The sequence below is a fragment of the Geospiza fortis genome, unplaced genomic scaffold (assembly GCF_000277835.1).
Source record: "Geospiza fortis unplaced genomic scaffold, GeoFor_1.0 scaffold2, whole genome shotgun sequence".
NCBI lineage: Eukaryota > Metazoa > Chordata > Aves > Passeriformes > Thraupidae > Geospiza > Geospiza fortis.
Window position 1 is genome coordinate 1,834,288 of NW_005054366.1, and position 24,465 is coordinate 1,858,752.

Sequence of the window (24,465 nt, forward strand, 5' to 3'; positions counted from 1 at the left end):
TCAGGGGGTTCAGCTGCAAAGGAAAGAGCCAGAAAAGAATGGGAACAGTGGGGCTGGAACACTCCCAGCAAATGAAATGCAAGGAGGAACAATGAAGCTCCTCATGTCCCCACTGCTGCACAGACCCTGAGTGAGCAGGAGAGCTCTGAGCTCCACGGGGTGAATTCTTAGTCAATAGTGCACTGTATCATTCTATATTTATAGAAGATGAAGCATTACCTAGCAGGGAGAAAAGCATCTGGAAATGAAATATTGACGACCTAATCCATTTACATAATTAGCCTTTTTCTACTAACAATTTAACCAACTTATTTATTTGGAGATCAAGCAGCTACCGCTAATGAATTTTATACAAAGAATACTAATAATGACTCCTCTGGAACAGGAGAATAATCATGAATTAGCTTTCTACTTAAACATCTTTCCTTTGCAACATATCAATCTAATGTGTCCATAGCACCATTAACAACTAGATACATTGTTCAATTAAATTACAAAATGAGCTGCTAAGCCCTAGTTATGTTTCTTGTTTAATTTACATTGCTTTCTGCCTATCTGGGGAGATTCCTATTATAATATCCACTGAACTTTAATATGTACCATAATTATTTGGGTTGGGATAGGATAATATGGCTGTCACCTGTAGAATTAATGGAAGCAATTTCACAAAATATTAAACAGAAGACAGCATGCTTAACAGATGAACTTAGTACATGCTTCTACATTTTCCCCCACAATTTTATTTTTTTAAGGAATAATGCTGCAAAGTTTTTTAGGCTGTCCTCTTTGTTTTGGAACAATGATCACGTTTATGTAGCACAGACAAATATGAAAAGCCAAAATGCACTAACCTGGAGATAAGAGATACAAGTACAAACATGACAACAGGAGAGTAAATTTGCCCATATAGTTCTAATAAATGTGGGATTTATTCTGTTAAGATTCAATCTTTCGATTTAAGGGCAATATGGAAAACAAAGCTAAACCAGCATGCTCACTTTTCCTGTGAGCCACTCAATTCTGAAACACTCCATTCTCAGCTTCTAACTGTGCCTCTGCTATTATTCCTTTCCAGTTTGTAAAACACACATTTCCATGACAGATCCAGTCATTTCAGTGAACACAAAGCATCCTGCAGTTATTAACAGTGCTGCCAATTTCCTAGAGATTTAGTGCAGTGCCACCCTTGGAAAACAGGTAGGGAACAAAAGTGTGGCAATTACACTCACACAGACCTTTATGACCATTTCATCTCCACAGATATTTATCTAACTGTGTGTTATTATCTTCTGCACATGATGATGAACTGGAGCATTATATAGTACTTATTGACAATTTTAAGATGATAGTAGGTAAAATGTATTTACGTCTTCATTGCTGTTATTCACAGTATCTGTCATTATTAAGATTTTTTTCAATGCCTTGTGAAATGTTAAAGTAGGCAGTGTTTTGTTGTGCAGCAGATTTTCCTGCTCTCCTTTTTGCTGTGACACTGCAACAGCTGCAGGAGATGCAGAGGGTAAAACAGACTCAGAGCTGCCTGGTCTGTCCCATTGTCCCTGTGGTGTGAACACAAAACCAAGGAAAGCCACTCAGACTCTTTAAAGACCTTGTCCCCCACTGAACTCAGCGGGCCCCCAGGCAGGTGAGGCAGGTGTGTGTTCGGAACAAACCAGTACAGCCAGTACAAACCAGGGCTGCCCAGCCCCAAGGAGCAGCACAACTGCAGCTGGATACAACAGACCTGAGGTTTCTCCTCCCTTATGGAAGGGGGATTAAAGGCTGAGAGATGAACATGTTCTGATTTTGCAGGAACCCGTTAGAAAGGTAGGAATTTCTAGGCTAATCCAATTTTACCCTGCAGCAGCAGAGCTTTCCTAACTGCCTGTTTGCCTTTTCAATCCTGTTCTCATTCATCCTTTCACACACCTGCATTTCTGCTCCCCTGCCTCTCCTCTCAGTGTCTTTTACTTCCCTGCTCTGGGATGGGGAAGGTGAGCCATTCCCAAGGGTTTTGCTTGGATGCAGATCCAGAATGTGACCTTCCCTCACTTCTTTTCCACTTCCCTCAACTGATTCTGCCTTATTTTTTTTACTGTCTGTCTTCCCAAGTTACATCTCTCTTTAGGGTCTGAATCTCTCTCACTTTTCTCCAAGTACAGGCCTCATGAGTCTCATGGGAGTCATGAGTCCACACTCCCTTTGCTCAAGGACAACCCCTGTGAGCTCCTGCCATGTCTTCCCTGAGGTGCCTCTGCTCAGTCTCTCCCTGTGCTGCCTCCTCCAGCCCCTCTCTGAGGGCAGTCAGCAGTAAAATCCTCCTCCCATCTCCTTTCCTCATCCCCAACAGGATGCAGGCTGCTGGCTGGGAGCTCCCAACAGCTCCAACACTTGATTGCATTGATCCATGCACAGCCAGGATTCCATCAGGGTGAGGAACATCCAAATGAGGAGAGAAGAGAGGCTCTGTGAGCCTCCCCCAGCATGGCCAGCACTGGGAGCAGCTCAGGATTCAAGTGTGGCCCCCACTATAAAGGCCCAGGCTGCACAGCTGCCTCCTGCAGTGGAAAAGTCTCCACAAAGAGCAAGAGAAACAGGAATGATATGGTACCTCATGTCTGGAAACAGTCTCCAGATGGAGAATGGGGAAGAGAGGCACACTGATGTCTTCTCCTCTAAATTACTTGGAAATAATTAGTATTTCCTCCATATTCAATCCCATGCAAACCCTGACATAAACTCCAGAGCTCCCTCCAATTATAACTGTCCATAAAATGGAAACAGGGAAGCTCCATGTGTAATGGGAAGGAGCAGCCTTCTGACCCTCCCACAGGGCTGAGGGTTGGATGTTTGTGCTCCAACAACTTGCTGATTATTCAGTGAGGGCAGAGATGAGAAACTCCAGTGAGCTTTGTTGCACAAAAATATAATTGTAGCATATGTCAGTACAGAGCTAATAAAAAAGGGAATATAGAGGAGAAAGTGCTTTAGCACAACATCCACTGGTGAGCTGTGCATCTCTGCAAACCCTGGTGCCAGAGGTCCCGTGCAAAGTGCTCCTGAGAGCTGCTTTAAGTGCACTTCCCAACCTTTGTTAGCCAGGATTAGCTGCAGGCTAAGCCAGCACGTGCTGCAATCCCTCACTGACTTTGCTGTGTAGTCATTTTGCTGAATCCATGACACCTTGGTAAAACAATATTATCATCTGCTCTGATCGATTCATGGGTGAAGGCTCTCGTTTATAAATTTTGAGGATTTATCACCTTTTGCTGGTGGCTGAGATGGATCAGTGCTACAGCAGCACAGAAGAATGAAGGAGACATTAAACTGCAGCATTGCTTACTCTTGAGGATATTAATTTGTATAAAGATACTTCATTTACATATCTTGTAAACATGTAATGCTCTCTATTAAATTTATCACTGTAAATATCTAAATTAAATTTAATCCATTAAATTTTAAAAGTTATATTAAAAACCCCTGTAAATGGAGAGCATTGCCAATAAAAAGTAATAACATTGCCACATTTATATTGCTTGAAGTGCTTCAGAAGGATGAACCTAATTGGAGCAATAGAAACATAACACCATTTTTCAGGGAGGAAGATTGTCCTAGAAGGGATATAAATATTGACAGTCCATGGTTAAAATGAAAGGCTTTGGGGGTTGATCTTTACCTGTCTCCTATATAGCCAGCTGTACACAGGCATTTTCCTGTCACGGGGTCACAGTGCCCTCCGTTGTGGCATGGACAGTCCTGGCTGCAGTTAATTCCAAAGGTTCCAGGAGGACAAGGCTGTGCACACACCAGTCCCTGGTAAGGTTGTAGAAAGAGCAATATTTCAGTCAACATTCATAATGCAATAAATTTCTCGATGCAGCTTGGAATTTTATTGTCCTTCTTGCTAAAACTAGATGTAAGTGTAGCAGCAATATTTTATCTGCATAAGATGTGCTAACGACAGTCTGAAAACTCTGCTACCATAGTAAATGCCTGCCTGGCCTGACTCCAGAAGGGATTTTTCTCACCACTGCACACTCAGGGATAATTCTCTTCCTTGGATCTCCCCCACAAACTGCAGCTGGGCTTGCACTGCCCCTTGGACAGCCACACCAAGATGTGGGAGAAGTTGAAGGCAACCAGAGAAGTCTACAAGGCTGCTTTGTGCTCCTGGGGTTTTTGTGAAATGGAGAGTCTGAAAAGCTGCACAGAGAAGGTTTGGGAAGGAAGGGATTGTTGGGAGGGTTGTACTGGGAGGGTGTAGCTGTACTGATTTTGATGGTCTGTGATAATCTCTCCTGTTCAGCCAGTCTCATTCATCCAACCCAAGTGGAGGCTGGACATTCCTCTACCGCCCCTCACACCCTTCACTCAGGTAGGGAACAAAAGTGTGGCAATTACACTCACACAGACCTTTATGACCATTTCATCTCCACAGATATTCTCCTCTGCTCTCTCCAGCCACACATCCGTCTCTCAAAGCAGCACAGAATGGATGTGCCAGAGCTTTGGGAAAGCCACAGGAATTTTGCAGTGGAATATCTACCTAATCTCTAAACAGTGACAGGATGCAGCATCCAGCATCCTCCCAGTTCCTTATCCCCAACCCTGGAGCCACATCTCAGTCCCTGACCTGCCTCAACTCCACATCCCATTTTACGCTCCCAGTCCTCTGCTTTCCTGCCTCTTTATTCCAGTCTATTCCAAACCCATCCTTTCAATCCTCTCCTCCACCCAGACCCAAATGCTCATCTCTGAGATGTTTCCTCCTTCCCCTCCCTGCTTACCCAGCCCTGGGAGTGCAGCAAAGCCAGACTGTCCCTGCTGTGCCCCTGGCACTGCTCACAAACAAAGCAGCTCCCAGGTAATCCCTGCTCCAGCTGCTCAGCCCCAGGGCAGGGAATGCTCACCCTCGTGTGGGGTTGTGTCTTTGGAAAATTTACCTGCCAGTCTCAGGTGGTTTCCCCCCAGGTATCCCATAATGTCTCTGCCAAGTATCAAGGCTTTACAAGGATTTCCCCAGACTTTCTTAGAAGTTGTATGAATGTTTTTCTCCCTGTGAGCAAATATAAAGCCTGAGGCTGGCATCCAACTGAGGAACTTCAGCCAAAACAAGCCTGGCAGTGCTGGGATCTGAAGTTGTGGTCCTATAATGGAAAATGTTTGGCATCTGCAGCAAGTGGTGCTGCTGCCAGTGCCACCACAGTGCCCAGCATGAGACAGAAACGGTGTCTGGCCACAGGATTATTTGGGTTTAATTTCTCTGTTTCCCTAAGCAAGCCCTGGGGCCTCTGGGTTTTGAACAAAGCACGTTATCAGACACAAGTTATTCAAAATATAAACCAGGAATATAATGGCTGCTTTCACTCCCTGGGGCTTGGGAAGTTTAGCTGCATCAACAGCCCCGAAGTGAAGAGGCTGCTCTTCAATGTCACCATAAAACAGATACTTTGAGCCTTCCCCAACCAGGGCTATGTGGCTCCTTGGCTGTAAAACAGACAGGTTGGCCTCAGTTCAAGAACTTTCAGATTACAGAGTTAAAAACTGGTGTCTCTGGACTTGAGTAATACACGACACTATATATCTGAAAACCTAAGTGTCCATTTGTCTTGATAATAAATACTTTCTCCCTTCATGTCTCAAAAGGAACAGGATTTCTATCAACAAATGATGAGAAAGCAATACTCTGGGATGCATCCCCCTGGAGCCAAGAGAATCTTTAGCTGTACTTTCTGCATTAATATGTACTAAGGGAATTCAAAACATCTCTCTCTAGAGGATCAAATGTCAGACCAACATTTCCTGCTGCTTATACATCTAATCAGCAAAGTTCACCCCATCAGCACCTTTTTTAAGGTCCTGATCTCATCAGCTTCTGCTTTTGACATTGTTTCCTGTATTTTGTAGGCCAGAAAAGATTTTTTTCCTTCTCCATTTTCTCAGACACCTCCACATTTAAAATCCACAACAGAAAGAAAAATAGACAAAAATACAAATGATGCTTCACAATGGCCAGAATCAATAGGAGAGAAGTGATGAGCAGAATGTGCTGTATTACCACAGCACCTCCATGCCTTGGGAAGGGGGTCTGGGGCCAAACAGGGGGAGCTGCCAGTGATAAATGTTCTGTCACATCAGGAAATATTGCTGCTTTCCTGAGCACAGAGATCTAGTCCTTCAAAAGGGCTTCTGAGAAGCATTGTAAATGCTAAATTAACTTCTCTCCCCACTTCCTGAGAGCGCTTGGAGAATTTAATATTGCAAATGAGAAAGATGTATAGAATTAAACCTGTAAATTGTTAATGAGGCCCTAAAGCAGCCACCCACTAAACTCCACAGCCACAAAGGCACAGAAGTGGAACAAGCCCAACATTGTGGGATGCTGGAAGCCACGTTCTGTTGACTGTTCAACAACAGAGGCTGTTGGCCACCATCCTCCTGGTGAGGAACCCATGGGGCAGTAAAGTCCCACAGGACACCATCCAAGGAACTCCTGCTGCTGGGAGATTCAGCACTGGTGGGAGGAAAGAAATTACAAGTCATAAAAGAACCAGGCTTTGAAGATGGCAGATCCAGGGAAGAACCTCAGAACCCCAGAACTTCCTCCTTTTAAAGTCAATGCCTTCCCTTCCCCATCCCACCAAACCCCAAGGGAGCTGAGCTCCTGTTAATAAGCCAACCTAGGAAAGGATAAAAGTTGCAGTTCATCCAGCAGCAATAAAGTCCAAGTGGATTTGCACTTGTATAAATCTAGGGAGAATTCTCTCCTTCCAAAATGATGGTATATTCAATATATATGTGTGCAGTCTCAAGCCTCAAAATCAGCAAGTAAAATTCCTGGTGTCACAGAAACCCGTGGTGTGAAATAAAATGAATGCTGTCTGGCAATCCCATCTCGCCTGCTCCTTTACAGCCCCCTCATGTCTCACTTCCCAAACCCTTCCAACCACCAAGAGTTAAAAATATAGCATGAAAACACACTTGTTATCCCTCCCTGTACACTGAATTACCAGCTTTTCATTAAAACCCTGGAGAGACCCTTTATACTTAAAATCTCAACATTTACAAGCTGAGTGCTTTTACTTATAATTTCAGTTTCATTCTGCAGAATACTTGATCTTTCTCTTCCATTTTCAGTTATGCTTGTTTCAAACATCAATTGTTAACTCTAGGGTTCCTCCAGGGACAGAGCAGCCAACAACACAGTTTTCAGAAAAGTCTCTCTGGGCTCCTAAAAATGCATAAAAGAACTCCAGGCTGTAAGAACTTGGGCGGGACTGGGCCAGAATACAACCACAGCTGCTGTGCAGTGCTCTGGTTCTTCTTAGGGTCTGTGCTGCACCCTAAGAGACATCTAAAAATTACTGTTCTATTCTGCTATTCTTATTTGTTTAGTGACGTTTTCATTTTGAAAAAGAGGAGAAAACTCCTGATAAAACACAAGTAAGAAAGAATACAGCAAAACACCTCAGATCCTGAGAAATCTTGGCATGCAGGAGAAGAGATTAAAAAAGTAATATTTTTATGTGAATCACTTTATTGATCATTTCTTAGGGGGTAGTGCCAGAATGGACTGCTAGGCCCTCAGAAAGATGTGAATTGTTTTCCTAACGCTCCAGCACTCAAGGAAAGAACCTTTTCTTTGCCACCACTGGTTGCCAGGTGAGGGCAAGGGGCCATATTCATACTTCTGACAAGTTTTGCCTTTGTCATTTGAAATGGAATAACCTCATCACCACCCTTGCCATGATGGGTGGTGTTAGAGAGATTCCAGCTCTCTAGTTAGAGATATTTTCCACCAAAAATTAAGGACAGCAATGTTCTTCTACAGAACATTGTTGCTGATGTACAGCAGCATCTCATAGCTGGTACTTCTGACCTCAAAGTTGTAGATGTATAAATGGAAAGGAACATAAACCTCTCTCAGCTTTTGTATGTTTGAACAGGTAGAGGGTCCTCATCAGAATTCACAGTTCTGTGATGATCTGCAGGGCTTTCCATGTAAAAATAAAAAATTCAGAGTACTTGCATGCTTTAAAATCCAGCAACTTTGCCAAGAGACTAATTGTCAGATACAGGAAAAATGCCAGGAAGTTTAGTACAGCTAAATGGGATGAAGGCCTGTGAGACTTGGCATGCCCCAAGAGAGTTCATTATTACATTATTGATAAAGTTGAGGACTTTGAAAATGCTTGGCATTGCTTTCCTGACACAAAGGATTAAAGGTTAGGGCAGCTGTCTCTCTGCAGTGCAAGCCCTGACACAAGCAAATCTCTGGCAATCAATGGCAGTGGTGCCTGGGCAAGGACAGGACACTGAACTGTGCCCTGGGCTCAGCTCTGCTCCTGCCTGAGCCTCGGATTCCCCCTGGCTTCCCCCTCCCCCCTGAAGGAGAACAGGACACTTTGTGCCTCTGACAGTGCTGAGCTGGCCTTTGAGCTTTCTGTCCTGTGTGAGGGCACTGTCTAAGGCTGCCAGGAGCATTCCAAGGAATTGGAACTCACAGACAACTCTCTTGTCTTGTGGCATGCTGTTGTTTTTAAACTCTGTGATGGCACCTACCAGTCAGAGAATCACAGAACCACCAAGGCTGGAAAAGTCCCCCAAGATGATCAAGTCCAACCATTCCCCCTGCACTGCCAAGCCCATCACTAACTCCTGTTCCCAGGTGCCACACCCACATGTTTCTGGACACTTCCAGGGAAGGTGGAAGATCCCAAAGTGGTGGCCTGTCTGTGCAGGTGCTGTGCACACCCAGCAAATGTGGTTCCAGTTTGGGAATTGTTAGAGCCCGGCTGGCACACATCAGCTGAACCAGTGAACAATGAGCACGCACAGCAGTACCCACCATCCATCCAGCAGGACAGGAGCACTCCCCAGTGATGTGGTGACAAACGCCCCCGTTCTGGCAGGGGCAGCGCAGCTCGCACTGCGCTCCGTGGCTGCCGGGGGGACACCGCTCCTCGCAGCTTTGGGAGAGAGAACAGGAAACAGAGATCAGCTTAGAGAGCTTACAGGGAACAGCAAATGAGGAAAACACAAACACAGGTCATCATGGGAGTGCTCATGCAAATGATGAACCCTCAGTAAGGCTCAGCTGGCACTGCCAATTAGCTGTGACTCCTTTTATTCCTGCTAGGGTTGTTTATGTGCCATGGATCCAGCCCTGTAAGGCTGATGCATGTGTGTAACCTTTCTGCATGTACCAAAACCCACCCATCTCCACAGGACAACCCATAACCATTAAAACAGCCCAGGAAAATACGAGTTGCAGGATGAAGCCTTCAATGTGAATTATATGACATGGCAATAAAAGAAGCTGCAAACAGAATAAAAGGATGGGATTAAAACGCTTGAAATTCCTCCAGTCACTACTGAGTGTTAACATTTGCAGTGTATAATGGACTGGCAAGGACTCAACCTCATTTAAAGGCTATTTAAGTTCATTCAGTCTCTCTCAGTACTCGTGGGGGGCAATGTGGGGGTAATCCCTCCAAAACCCAGGGTCTCCTACATCTGCACATCTGAGCTTTCAGCACCGAGGTGCTGAAACTACAGGATGTTGTCCCCCGGCTGACTGTCCTCTGATAAGGATGTTCCTACAACACCAGGGGCTGGCCCTGCTGGGAGCTGACCCCTGATGTCAAGGGGAGCACTCCCAAGAGTAAGTGGAGTCCTTAGCAGCGAGTGCTTCCACGACTGAGGTCACAAGTCTAGGAGGAAATCAGGTACTAAATAAAATATTCACCAGGCCTATCTCTTATTTATGAGGGTTAACTCCGTCCTTATTTTTTACCTTCCCCTTCATGCAGGTCAACAAATAATAATAGACTGCAAAAGTATTAACTCACCTACAATAGATCTCCCACCAAATTCAGTGACTAAATTCTCTTTTCCCCTTAAATAATTCTGGAAAACATAATTACTTTTGAAGCTACTGAAAGATCTCTAATGAGAACTGATGTTACACTGTGGGCAATTTTAAATAAGAAACTATTGCTTGCTGTCCTAAAATTAATATGCAGATTTTGTGAATCCTACTGGTAAACTTTCCGTGTGGTGGATGGGGATTTAGCTACATGATTCTCGTTAAAGTTAATAGGAGTCACACCGCTAAATCCCTGCTCTCTGTGCTTAAAATTTACCCCCTAGATACTAAGCTGATATAGTTAACAGCAATGGTTTCTCAGTTAGATTGAAAGTCAAATAAATTGGGGATGGAAAAGTCCCATTTGATGCTGCACTGGACTGCTAATGAGGAGAGAGTCCAACTGCTTATAAAAACTCCACTGCAATTTGGATTGTATTCACATTCTGAAATTAGGAACAGGTAGAGCTGTTGCACAAGTTGGAACATATAAATTATTTTTAAGCTTATTTTAGCACTATATTTTAATAGCATGGAATCATAGAACTCCAGGATGGTTTGGGTTGGAAGAGACATTAAAGCCAGATCCAACTCCCTGCCATGGGCAGGACGACTTCCACTATCCCAGCATGCTCCAAGCTCCATCCAACCTGGCCTTGGACACTTCCAGGGCAGCCACAGTTTCTCTGGGCAATCTGTGCCATGGCCTGCCCACCCTCACACTGAGCAATTCCTTTCCAATATCCCATTTAAAGCCACCACCCTTTGTTCTATCACAACACACCCTTGTCCTAAGTCCCTCTCCAGTCCTCTGAAGGCTGCCTTCAGGGACACAGGTATAACCAGCAGCAAGAACAGAGATTCCCTTTATCCATTCTCTCTGAAATCCCGATCTATGATTTCTCCAAAGGCCAGTGTATAACAGGGTGTAAACTCAGCCAGTCACTCCTTGCGTTAAACGCGTCCGACCCAAACCAGTTCAAGGCAGTCCCAGCGCGCCGGCCGCACTTACAACACGCCGGTGTACCCGGGGGCGCAGTGGCACTCTCCGGTCTGGTGGTCGCAGGTGGCGCCGTGGTGGCACTGGCACTGGAAGTGGCAGCCCTTGCCGTAGGTGCCCGGCTCGCAGAGCTCCTCGCAGCGCCAGCCGCGGAAGCCGTCGGCGCACACGCAGGCGCCCGTGATGGGGTTGCAGAGCGCTTCGTTCTGGCACACCCCCGCTCCCAAATTCACCCCCCGACCTGGTTTTAATATCTGCCCGCCCCTGCCCCAGGTTCAGCATCCCCACCCAGAGCCAGCTTCAGCATCTCCACCCAGACCCAGCTTCAGCATCCCCACCCAGAGCCAGGTGTAGCATCTTCCTCCCAAACCCAGGTTCAGCATCTTCCCCCCAGACCCAGCTTTAGGGTGCAAGGACACAATGGCACCACTGTTATACCTAAAGTTGAGGACTTGTTTAACACCTTATTGGATCAGGCCTGAAATCTTTTAATATCCTGTTTCTTAGTGCTCTTAGATTGCTGGAAGGAATGAATTTATAGTGGAATTAGATGCAGAGGGTCACATCCTGCCTGCAGTGCACTTAATGGCAGGTGGTGTTGCCAAGCAAATCCTGTCAATTTAATAATGTCATCAAATATTGTTTCTTTGTTATGTTCCCATAAGATAACATACAAGATAATCTAAAGAAAGCTTTCTCCTTGGTGTTGTTTTCTGATCTATTTATTTATTTATTTATTTACTTTTGTTGTCTGGACTAAGTAGATGGGAGGAAATAAAATAACACTGGAGACAGGACGTCCTGAGGCTGCCCAAGCTCAGGAATGAAGGTATGGAGTGAATATATCAGGTAATTCATGTGCTAATAACAGCAACACAGAAGGACCCCAAACCTCTGGCCACTGACATGGAGAGGAGGTTCCCTATGGAATGCAGTAAGGCACAGGGAGAGTGACAATCCTGCCTGATCCCTTCTCTTTGGAAGAGCATGTGGAGGATGGGAGAGGGAAGTCAGCCCTACAGGAACAGTTTCTCCTGATTTGCTCTTGACACAGCACCTGTACAACACCTCTTTGAGCTGCATGCACTGAACAGAGCTCAAGCAGGCACCTGAGCTCAAGGTTTCCTCAGCAAAAAGTCTGCAGGAAAACAAGGATTTCTTCAGCAGCCCTACCCTCCACTTAGCAGCCTTTCACCATAGCTGTGGCAAGGATGAAGAAAATCCTCATCCTGTTCAGAACAGGCTACTGGGAAGGACACAGCTACTGATGGCTTTCCAGGCACAGCTGGCTGTGCTCAGAGCTGGTTTCAATTTCACCACCCTTCTGCGAGTGGTGTAAATCCCACAGCCAGGCAGGAGAGGAGAGTGGAATCCCAGCAACAGGGCTGTCTTCACAAACTCTTTTATTTGCAAACATGGAAACTAATCCCAGGTGACACCAGCTGCTGCTTCTCAGCCCTGGATCTGTTTCCAGGATTAGTGAGGTAAATGTAAAGCTCACTTAAGCCTGGTGCTTTTGTCCTAGAAATTACATAGCCCTCTCCTTCTACAGTACTTGGCTATAAACCCACATTGAAAAACTGCTTCTATCCAATAATTTTGGCAACATTTTTATTTATTATCCCTCATTTTGAGAAGGAGCATACTCTTTGGTCAGTGTGAGGATATCCAGCAGAAAAAGAAGGCAGCTCCTAGTTAATTTGCACTGCTGATTACCAGTTTACAAATTCGTGTTTCTTGAGCAAGTGTTAAAAGCTGAAATAAACCCCCAGAAGACAATTGCGAGGTCTCCAAAAGATCTGCAGGGTGTTAGGGGATGCAGGTGCAGAAGTTGCATGTCCTGCAGGGAGCAGAGCACACCATGTCCCCCTGTGCACGGTCCCACTCGTGCCTCATCCCAAATCCTTTATTGCTTTGCCTCACCTCCCCCCAGCTGTAAGCAGGGATGATAGCTCCTCTCTAACACCACTGGGAGCCAAGCAAACAAAATCTTACTCTTTATAAGACTTAAATTATTACTGAGAATCTGTGGGAAGAGATGATCTATCTTTATTTCACATAGACACTTGCTAAAGCTGTGTGAGCCTTCTGGGGCAGGGAGCAAGGCTGCTGGAGCTGCTGGAGCTCCCCAGCAATTTCCATTCCAGAACACTGATTTGTTTTCTGCACAACTTGAACATTGAGGGATGCAGTTCCGCACCTCCATAAAGGACACAAACCTGAACCACACAAGCACAGCTGATGTCCCTCAGCACAGGAAAGTGGAATTCAGGGATCAAACTGCATGCTCTGGGGACTGATTCCTGCCTTCCCACACCTCACATCAGAGCCCCAGCTGCAGACTGTGGCTTCTTCTGAGCTGATACAGCTCCAGTCGCAATTAATTCCCCTAATATGAATAAATAACACTCATTACAAGGTATTATTCTATCCTTGCTCTTTCATGTCTCAGGTGGGTGCTCCAAGCATCTGATTTGTCTGCTGGGTTTGTGTTTTTCGCTTTGAAAGGAAGTGAAGGAAAAAGAAAACCATTTGTAGGAAGGGAAAACCATTCCCCATCATTAGTTCAAGCATCTTGTTTCAACTGTACAGCGCCTGCACCAAACACAGCTTCTTTTCTGTAAGTCCCTCCTGTTTGAACACTTATTTACAAGCAGTGTTTGGTCACGTTTGCTTCTTCTCTGTAGCAAATTTTATCCCACAATCTCACCAAAGGGAATTGAGTGAAATTCGTTAGCAATATGTCAGTGTAAAATTTGGTTAATGAAATTTCAACCTCACCTGATTTTCTACACTGCAGTTACCTCACATGAAAATAAGATCTTTGCTGCTCAAAGTTTATCAGTTGCTGCTGCTTTTCATTCCCTTCTCCTCTAAGTCCCACATTGCAGTGACTCCAATGACTCCAATGACTGTGGAGTCATTTCACTGGCACATGGTGTGATATTTATATAATGATAACTCTGAGATCTGCACTGTGGGCACTTCTGTACCTTTAGCAAGATACATCTACAAGGTAGATACAGGGATGATAAGCTGAAATCCAAGTACTTCTTCATACAATTAACTCCACCGAGCTCAGCAGGCTTGCTCAGGTGTGAGAGTAATTGAGTGTGTAACCGGGTACAGGACTGGGATCCAGTAGCTCCTGGTAGAGAATTTTAAAACAGGAGAAACAAAAGACTTCAGCAACCAAAAGGTATTTTTTCTCTATACATGAGTGTAGCAAGTCCTGGCTGGTGTGTGACAGTGACTCCAGGTTCTGGGACAGAGAGAGAGCAGAGCAGGTGCAGAGCCGTGGGACCCTGCTGCACTTTGGGATCATCAGCAAGGTCTCCCATGGACAAGGAGAGACCATTTTAAACCTCAGCCCCAGCCGAGCACAGTCTGATCCTGCTCTTGTTGATTGCCTCAGTGAGTTACTGTAATAGAGATAAATAATAACAGCAACAACGTGTGAACAGAGAGCTGATTAAAGCTCACACGAGCGCTCTGCTGTAAATGCAGATGCCATTAAAAATGTCAAAATGATACAGAGACTTTAACCAGACCATCAATAAGGAAAGCAACCTGAGAGAGGTGATGTCACGGAGGTACAAATGGTCCCCTTAGCTGCATGTGGGGATGTCAATACCGTGAGGGATGAGGCTGAAACAGCCCCTGTTCTCCTGGGAGACGCTACATTGAAGGGAACTGCCATATTTCAGGTACGTGCCACATTCCCTGGCAAACGTGCTAACTTCCTCACTTTTTCACCTTTGGAAATGTGGCTGGAGATGAGCTGTCACCAGTAAAAATGAATGTGGCTCTGTGAGGGATGAAGCTGGGTGCCCAAGCACAATCACACTGGTGTGCACAGGGTGCTGTGACAGGAGAGGGAGTCTCTCCTCAGAGGTGACTGCTCAGAGCAGCACCAAGGGTTTTCCTCCTATTGCCACTCCCACTCTGAAACCTCAATTCCTTCCTGAAGTGAGGGCTCATTCCTGCAGGCTCTGCAAACAGAATCATCAAATCCTAGAATCCTTAAGGTTGGAAAAGACCTCCAAGATCCTCCAAGTCCAACTTTCAACTGAACACCCCCATGCCTACTAAACCATATCATGAAGTGCCACCTCTGCTTGTTTCTGAACCCTTCCAGGGATGGTGACTCCACCACTTCCCTGGGGAGCCTGTTCCAGTGCTTAACCACTCCTGCAGTGCAGAAATGTTCCTGCTGTGGCTGTGCATGGCATCCTGTTGGCAGCTGTGTCCTGGTAAATAGACACTGAGGACACAGAGGAAGTGCTGCTGTGCCCCCCAAGGGCTGCTTATCCCTGTAGGGATGAGGAGGGAATTGCTGAGCTCTGGGTCAATAGAGACACCCAGTACCCGGTCCAGCAGCACAAGTCAGACACATTGAAGCAAACACAGGAGTTTGAAAAGGTAACAGATGAATAAAAGAACTCCCAAGGAAGGGGTGACATTTATGGAGTGACTTATCCCAATGAGAGAGAGTCAAAAGTGGAGTTCCAGAGCTTTTCCATCACTGCACACACACCATTAACATGAAAACAGAATCTTCTATCACAGCAGCACCACTACCTGTGGTCTTAAGGTCTGAGTTTATTCTGCTCTCAGCATCAGCCTCCCTGTGGCTCTTTTATAGCCAGGGCCAGTTCTGTATTGCAGGTCTGCAAAGTCAGTGGGATGTTCACAAACATCCTGCACAAGGCACAGCTGAAAAAACCCAGTGCCTGATTTCCTTGGCCCAAGGACTCAGGAGCATATTGGGCTGATGGGGAACTTCAATTAATCCACACTTTAAAGCAGCTTTCTACAAATTTGCTAAAGCACAGAACACGCTCATATTCAATAATCAATATTCTGGAATATTTCCAAATTCAGTTTGTAATGTTTAAATGAGATACTAGCCCTTAAAAATGCAAACAGGAAATAAAATTAACTTATTAAATCTAGGAGGACATGGTTTAAGAGAGATTATTTTAGAATTTACTTTGAAATTAGAACTAGATTCTCCTCTTAATGTAACTGTAGTGTTGTAAAATGATTCTATGCATACGAATTGAGGTGAAATGTGGATTTAGCTCTGGGTGGGGTTTTTTTGTCTAATTCAGTTTTAGAATCAGATGGTTGACCCATCTGATTCTAAGCTAATGCAAAGCAGGCAAAGAAACGCCAAAAGGTAAAACATATACCTGAATATAATGAAGGATAACTTAAAATAATCAATTAGGTTTTTATTCCCTGCACTTTATTCAGCAGAATTACAGCCCCGTGTTGAGCTGGGTCTGCTCCCTGCACAAACATGACTCCTTTTGGGACAGTTTACACCTTTGCAAACAGAAGCCAAGCAATAGGTTTGGAACAAGGTCCATGAAGAGGGAATTCCCCCACAATGACACTTCCCAGCACTTTGTGTTGGCTCTGAGCAGAGCTGAGCCCCTCAAGTGACACCAACACACTGCTAAAGGCATGAGCCAGGTCACTGACACATCACTTGCTGATCTGCTTGATTCCAACCCAAAAAACCTGTCTCAAAAGACTGATTACCCTTGGAACATCTAACACATGTTAATAACACTCAAAATAACCAGGATTTTCAGAAGTGCCCTTCAAAAATGTTCATCCAAACGCTTAGAGACCGACACTGTAATTCCATCATTTCACCAGCTGGGACACCTCCCACTGTCCCATACCCAGGGGTGTGCTCAGCCGTCCCCAGTGAAAATTCACTTGTACTCAATCAACCTATAAAAACTGCAATTTGCAGCTGCTCAGTGCCACCCCTGGATAACTCATTACCTGCCTTCCTCAAAGATTCCAGCTGTATGAAAAGCAATCTGAAATTAAAGACTTCAGGGCCTTAGCAGGACTCCTCTTACAATTTTTCCTGGGAGCAGCCAAGGGCCACTGGCTGTTTAATCTCTGTGCAGTAAGTGGCCCACGGGGAGGGTGCCAGCCCTGGGCTCTCAGTCCATCACCCACGTGTCAGGGCTTTGCTCTGTCCTGGCTGATGAAGCACCTGAACATCAGCCTGATGACACTCTTGAAGAGATTTTTCTTATTCTTCATTTGCTTTCATTTGGTCCCCAAAGCAAACAGGGAGCATCCCATGCAAATAAGACATTTGACTTATGGAGCTGGTGTCACAAAAATAAAATGTCAGATTAAAGGTTGGAAGGACAGCAGTAATTCAGTACTTGAGCCTATGAATTATGATATTTTCTTTAATTACGTGAGCTCAGGGTACCCTGGCACTTGCTGACTTCTGAGCTTGTAGCTTTGCAGCCTTAAGGTTCCCAATCCTGGATGCCTTTTATCTCCAAAGCCAGACTTTCAGTCACAGCTCACACAATTATAATGAAGAAAATGCCAGTCTCGGTGTTTACCACTCTAAGACTGCCCAGAGAATGTATTTTGCATATGTAAATATGCATTTGTGTATCCACCCAAAAGGAAAACCCCTGGGGTTAATCTGAGGCTGGCAGGACTTGCAATCAGCCTCATCCTCCCAGTTTATGGATCAGTCTTCATCAGGTAGAAATGGAAAGTTGGGAAGGAAACATCAGCTGATTTTTCCCAAAATGAATAAATTATTACTCACAGGAAGAAATCAACCTCATTTTGTGTTTAGGGTTTTTTTTTTCCTCTTAAGGACAGGAGAACAGATTTTCATCCTTCAAGAAAGATTTTGCTGATTCTCCCTGAAGTTCCTGCTCTGAATCAGATACAGAACATGTGGCTGATTTGGGCCCTGATTTAATTTGGATCATGATCTCATTAGTCACTGACTCTCTAACATGTGGTACCTAACTCAGGCTCAGCACTTTAGAGACCCTGCAGTTTATTTAGTATCCTCTGAGGAAACATTTGCTTTCCAAAGTAATTCTTGTTTAAAGAATGTTCCTCTGGTATTCCGTGGAATGCTTACAGCAGTTACCTAGCAGAGGTTTGTCTTTTGGATAAATGAAAACAAAATCACTCCAAGTCAAAGAAAAGTTAAGTATTTGGATGTCAGCCTCATCAAATCCTGTAATGAACTCAATATATTTTGGAACCAGTAAAAAGGAAGAAACAACTTCTACTCCTGACAGATATTGAAGTGTGGTGCTTACAGAATTTCTACTAAGAGTTATTTTGACAGACGCTTCAAAAGAAGTGAAAATTAGAACATTAAAAAAACCTGAGAATATTTCCTATTTCTTTTTGTAGAAATTACTGCTCTGTTTAATGAGCCTTTAACTCTACTGACACTCTGGATCTTACAAGGATCTTAAAATCATGAAACGCTTCATAAGGGAGCGACAACATTCTATACAACACTGGCAGCTTGTCTTCTCATTATAATTTTTGTGGAGAAGATGCTGCATTCTTTAAAATGTTGGTGGTTTTTTTTTTTTTAGTGTCATATTAATGGGAGGCAAAGTCTGTTCTTTAATTAGAATTTTACTGTGGTGAATTAAAAAATACATGGGCAGAGTATCAAGAGTCTAATAAAACTAAATGAAGATACTATCTTTCCTCTGTATGAAACCCAGCAGTCTTTGCTCTGGCAAAACTTCCATCAATACTTCATTATTATTGTCTAGGACAGGCTTGTAATAATAATATCTGCAAGTAACTTACTTCCAAATTCAGTCTTCCAACTGGGTAAAACATTCTCTCTCAACATCTGTAATGGACTTTAGATGTTTTCATTGACTGGGTAATGAAATTTTCTGGTAATGCCTCTGCACAGAAGTAAAATCAGTTTTGCCTGCAAGAAGGGGTAGAAATACAGTGGATATGCCTAAAACACTGCAGGACAGGGACAGGGAGGAGATGCAGCCTTCAAAAGTTAGTGTTGGAGGGGCTCAGGGGTGGTGGCAGCAGAGCTGCTCAGAGAGGCCTCTGACCCTGGAGATTTGCAGCTGTTGACACAACAGCCATGCCTGGTGTGTAAAAGCCACATGCAATATCCACATGGGCTCCTTCCTACTCTAAATAATCTAAATAAACAACCAAGGCAGTTGTGGGAGCAGAAGCAACCCCCCCTGGTTCAGTAATTCCAGCTGACTTTGATGCAGTTGGAGCAGACCCACAGGGGCACTGGGAGCTGCAGGAGGCTGCCCAGGCTGGCTGCCCTTCAGGCACATCCTCCTCCAGGACAACTTCATGCTTCACCTGGGAATCCAGCATGTGGAAAGCAACCTGATGCAACCCCTGGAGTCACCTTTCCAGCCTGTGTGACTGCAGAGGATCCAGCAGGACCAGCCCTGCCCAGCCAAGCTCTGGGGATGTGCTCAGCTCCTTGTTTTTCACAGAGCACAAACCCGGCCTTGTCGAAGGTCACCCTGCTGATGTTTTGCCAGATAGGCAATATCTCTTATGCAGTTAAAGCAGTGCTTAAAGGAGAAAAGCTTCTTGTCACTACAGCAAGGGGTAGAGGATGTTCCCTCTCCCTGTCCTTCCCATGCAGGGATGTGTCCCTTCTCTTGCAGCTGCTGAGCAGAGGGAGCAGAATTGAGACCTGGATTTGATGAGCAGGATTGACTGAGCAGTGGGGAAAATCAAGACATGGGAATGGAAGAAATGCTGGATCCACCTCAGCAGCTGCAAATTGTACCATAAAATTACCCCTTCAGGGGGATGGGTAAGCACATCCTTCATGCATAACATAACTCACAGCCCTGACTCATTGGTCGTTTTTAAGATGGTAAATAAGCGATTTATTTTATTGTGTTGATATTGAAACATAAAGTAAGCACTGGATTGTGGTATTAGCTTCTATTTCCAATAGTGTAGTTGGAGAGTAAAAAGAACCACTTAATCTCTTTCCTACAATTCCCTCCTAATGACTAATCATAGAATCCTGGAATGGTTTGGGTAGGAAGGGACCTTAAAGAACTTGTTCCACCCCCTGCCATGGGCAGGGACACCTTCCACTATCCCAGGGTGCTCCAAGCCCTGCCCAGCCTGGCTTTGGATGCTCCCAGAGATCCAGGGGCAGCCACAGCTTCTCTGGGCTCCTGTGCCAGGGCCTGCCCACCCTCCCAGGGCAGAATTCCTTCCTACCATCTAAGCAAAATCTCTCCTCTTTTAGTTTATAACCCTTCCCCTTTGTCCTCTCACTGGGTCACCTGTGGCCTGCTCTCCAACTGAACAATATCAGCTTAAAGGATGTTCTGCTCCAACAACTGAATCTAGGAAAAATCTTACCTTTTCTAGTGTGAATTCTCTTACTTACAGACATTCAGAGAGAATTAGAGCAGCAGAAAGCCCAGTGGCCTTTGAAAAAGGGGTGTCTTTTATATCTAAAACAGTTCAAAGGCTTGCAAAAAGCTATGTGCAGGTATCTACACCAGCTACTTGCTGTTCTCTTTTCTTCTGGGCATACTTGAACCTTCACATGGCTCTTTAATGTTACCTAATGTCTTCAAGATATCTTAAATACACTGCTGCCTTTCTCTTATAAACCATTAATAGTAATGTTCCTTTCAGGCACAGAAAAAGAAACAGTTTTGTAAAAAAGTCTTGCCCTGTGTGACCCAGGAAAAACTGGAACGTTCACTCATCTAAACACATTGTGAGACTCAGCACAGTCTCTGCAAACCTTTCTGATATTTACCAACAGAAAATAGCAAGTCTGAAACTACTGGTGGAAAAAAAAGGCAAAAATACTGAAATATTAGAATATTACACTCTCTTTTCACACCACTCAGGCAGAGAGATGTGGGATGTGCTTTTAATACAGAGATAACCATGAGGCAGACAAATACTGCATAGCTAAAATACCAGGAGCCAAAGCCTGCGTGTCCCTGGGTGTGCTGGGAAAGGCAGAGGACACAGAGCCCAGCACCAGGAGAGGTTTATGCCAGAAAAATTCCAGTGTCCCTAGAGCAGCTCCTTACACTGCACCAGTGCTGCAGCTCTCCTGCACCACTTCTTTAGGATGCAAATGCTGAGAGAGCAGAGCAGCCTCAGCAAGCAAAGCACCAGCTCCGAGTGCTGGGCAGAACATTCAGGCACCTCTGCCTGTGTCCCTTCAGCTTCCTCTGCCCATCAGTGGGGCCTGGGTTTCCTTCTGGAGAGCCAGGCAGGAGGAGAAAGTCTTGTCTCATAAATTATTGACACTGGATGTCTAAACCTTGATATTTTATTTTGACTTCCCAACATGTTCCAATGTTGTTCACAGAAGCGTAAATTAATGCCAGTTTCTAAAGCAGAAGTTGCTCTAAACTGGGAAGTGAAACTTTTTTGTTATGATGTTAAAAACAGACAATTCTTAAACTGTTTTACATTCTGAAAAACAGGCTGATCAAAACTGTTCATGCTCACAATCAGTTAGGGGTGTAGTGAGCTGAAATGTTTTGACAAAATCCCAGCCATATGGAAGCCGGTGCTTTCGGAACAGTTTCCCCATTGTGGATTCCTGCATTAAGCCATCAAGTGTCAGGCAGGCAGAAACACGAAATCATCACTCCACATGTTTTTTCCTCATTGTTTACAAACAACCTGGTTGTGCCTGCAGCATTATCCATGGGTCAGCCTTACAGAAACCTGGACAATCCACACAGCAGCTCCACTTCCCAGGCTTGGGGTGTCCATTCTGCAGCCCGAGGAACTGTGGAACAGCTTCACCCCTGGATTAATTTAGTTTCTCTGCTTTTATAGTGACAATTGCCACTGACAAGGAAAGAGCAAAACAGACACACATGACTTTCTGGCTGGATGGCAGCAGGGAAGTGAATGGGATTTTGCTGGAAGAGAGCACATCACCTGTGCATTAAAGGTTTTAAATGCCAGATTCCCGTAAAGGTTCAGATCTCTGCATTCTCCTAGTGGCAGCAGAGAAACACCTTTAAAAAATCGCAGGGACAAAGAGGTTGTCTGATGAGACCATCACCTAAATTGTCCCTGGCCATGCTGCACAGTGCCATCAGCAGCACCTCGGGCTCACCCCAGTGCCCTTTGCAGCCAGGGAATTTCTTTCCATCATCTCTAATCATCTCTGATAAGGGCTGGCCTCTGTGGGTTAAGTGAGTGCCATCTGGAAAATGACTCTGATTCCACAACTTTGCTGCTTCCTTGGCTAAGAAAGGTGCCCTGCTCCCCGCAGAACCTCAGAGCAGAGCAAACACCAAACCCCCCAAATATCAAATAATCCATGAGCAGAAGGAGGCACGAGCCCACAAGAGGAACCACCCAGGGAAATGCTGATGTTCCTGATGACTGTGGGATGGTGACTGTGTGGTGGGTGGTGATTTAGGAATGCTGCTGACACACATGCACAAATCTGATGACACAGGAAATTAGCATCCGTTCCTCTCCCCATGCTTCAGAAGAATTACTAAATATAGCTCACTCTTTAAATATTAAGGATATCTGCAGAATGTTGTTGTTTTTGAAAGGGTTCTTTCCTGACTGGATTTTCCTCATCAGGCTTAGTAATCAAGTTGTTTTATTTGGAATGGATAATTATTCGTTGAGTGATTAATTATTCAGAGTACATTACTAAAGAAAATTCAAAGTATGCTGGTGTAATAAAAAAGTGACAATATACAACTATTTGGGTTCTAAACTGCGCAGTAAGATCAGAACATGTGGGGTCTGTAGGTATGTAAATGTGGTTTTGCACATTTAACAGAATTGCCTCCATCATCAGAGTCCCATGCAAACACTGATTAATTCTCAGGGTCCATCTATGACCTGGAAAATCTATTTAATCACCATTTCATAGAAGGGGAACTCAGCCAGTCAAATTACATTAAACTACAAAACTCCCCAGAAAGGAAGTGATAGCACTGAGATAGGACAGTTCCAAGATCTAAAGTGTCAATTTATGCTGTAAGTACCTTGTAGTATATTTTTTCACTACATTTATAGTCCTGTGCTGAATTAAACAGATAAAAAATGACTCTTTAATGTATACAGAGATTAATTAATAAAGTGTTTCTTCTGTTTCTCATCAAAAGCAGTGTTTAAAAAGCGGAAAGTTGATACAAAGTGCATCCCTGGGATGCAAACTGCAGTGGGACGTGGCTGGGGCAGGACTTGAACATGCTGGGGAAGGGACCCAGCCCCTCCATCCTGCTCAGCCAGGGCTGGGACACTGAGTGACACTTCTGGGATTCTCCCTCCTGGTTTTCCAGCTCCCAGCTCTACCACTCTCTCTAAGGAAATCTGGGATTCTCCAGGTTTGTTTCTCTCCATTTCTTCTGATCCCCATTAACCCTGACAGGTTCTTACAGACCTGTGCTGATCTTCTCCCTCACTTGCTCTCTAACAAACCAAACCCAAGTTACACAATATTTGCTGCAAAATTTTCCATTGACTGTGCTGGGACCTGGTAGGTTTTGTTTCCCTGCTGATTGCCAGGGTTGCACAATTGGAATTTTTGCAAGGCAAGGGATCCAAAAGGCAGTAAAACTCCACAGACAGAGACTGCTGGAGTTTATTCAAGTATTTGTTAATTAAAATTAAGTTCATATTGCACCAGAAGGACTTGCCCTTATAGAGACCTCACAGTCAGAAAAAGGGGGAAATTGTTCTGCAACTCCCATCTATGCAGACTCCTCTGTTTGGCACATTCTTAATTTCTGTCAAACTAAAAGAATTCTAACATTTTCTGTCAGGGAGCTGGTGTAAAACTTGAAGAAGGCTTAAAAAAACCTCTACTGTTGACTCATTTCACTCATTCCTAGGCAGATCTGAGAGAAAGAAGATTGAAAGCAACATTATAAGCCCAAGAATTATCCTCGACTCTTGAAAGGCACACAAAATTAAACTGGGGGATCAGGATCAAGGTAGTGGAAATTATTGGGTCTGTGCACTTAAAAGCTGAAGAAGGTGACTTCCCACTGAGACTTGAGAACACAGGTGCACATAATTTTAAAAATCTGCATTTTTAACCTTTTAAATTTGCTAGCAAAGCAAGGAAGTTGTTGAGAAAGTGCAGTAAACATGGCAATTCAATCAGCTCCTTCCAGAGTCTACCTCACAACTCTGTGATTCCTGAACCCAGCAGGTCCGTGGATCACAGAATGACTCCTTGGGGGCAGCTGAATGGAGCTGGAGGCAGCACAGCAACACTTCTTTAGGGAGTGCATAAAAAATCTCTGAATTCCCAGCTGTGCTGGCTCTGGCCACCAATGGTCAGTGCTGAGAGTAATGTCCTGGTCCCTGCTCCTTCCTAGGAATGCAAGAGGAGCTGTGGAAAGAGCTAAAGCCAACTTTCTAGCAGCAGTCTGGGAAAGGATTCAAGTTTTCCAACTTTGGTATCAGTTTCTGCACATTTTTAAAAGCTGGGCTCTACAATCAACAATTCACAGGTGATAACAGTATTTTTTTCAAGTTTTTAAGCATGTCAGAGGTAAACACAGATTTCTAGTGTTACTTTTCCTTGGATTAGCCAAAAGACTTCAGGCTTATTCTTAGACCCATGGACTCAAAAATAATTATAACCTCATAATGCAAATACTGTGAATTTCATTAAAAATCAAAACAGCACTTGACTGCCAAGAAACAACAAGCACTTTCATGCATAAGCTAACTAATTCCATTTTCAAAGCTTCTGGAAAAACAGTAATTGTAGCTCATCATGGCTACACCTTGAGAG

General features: G+C 44.4%; 1 protein-coding gene across 1 annotated transcript in view; it reads right to left on the minus strand.

The window, feature by feature from the left end:
• The window catches only part of MEGF11 (multiple EGF like domains 11), a 195,571-nt gene that overhangs the window by 82,507 nt on the left and 88,599 nt on the right, over positions 1-24,465 (minus strand). Inside the window, exons 7-9 of the mRNA XM_031059657.1 lie at positions 10,881-11,109; positions 8,849-8,969; positions 3,677-3,813 (exon numbers count right to left, since the gene is read on the minus strand). Of these exons, the coding sequence (XP_030915517.1) occupies positions 3,677-3,813; positions 8,849-8,969; positions 10,881-11,109 (487 nt within the window). The remainder of the gene's footprint in view (positions 1-3,676; positions 3,814-8,848; positions 8,970-10,880; positions 11,110-24,465) is intronic.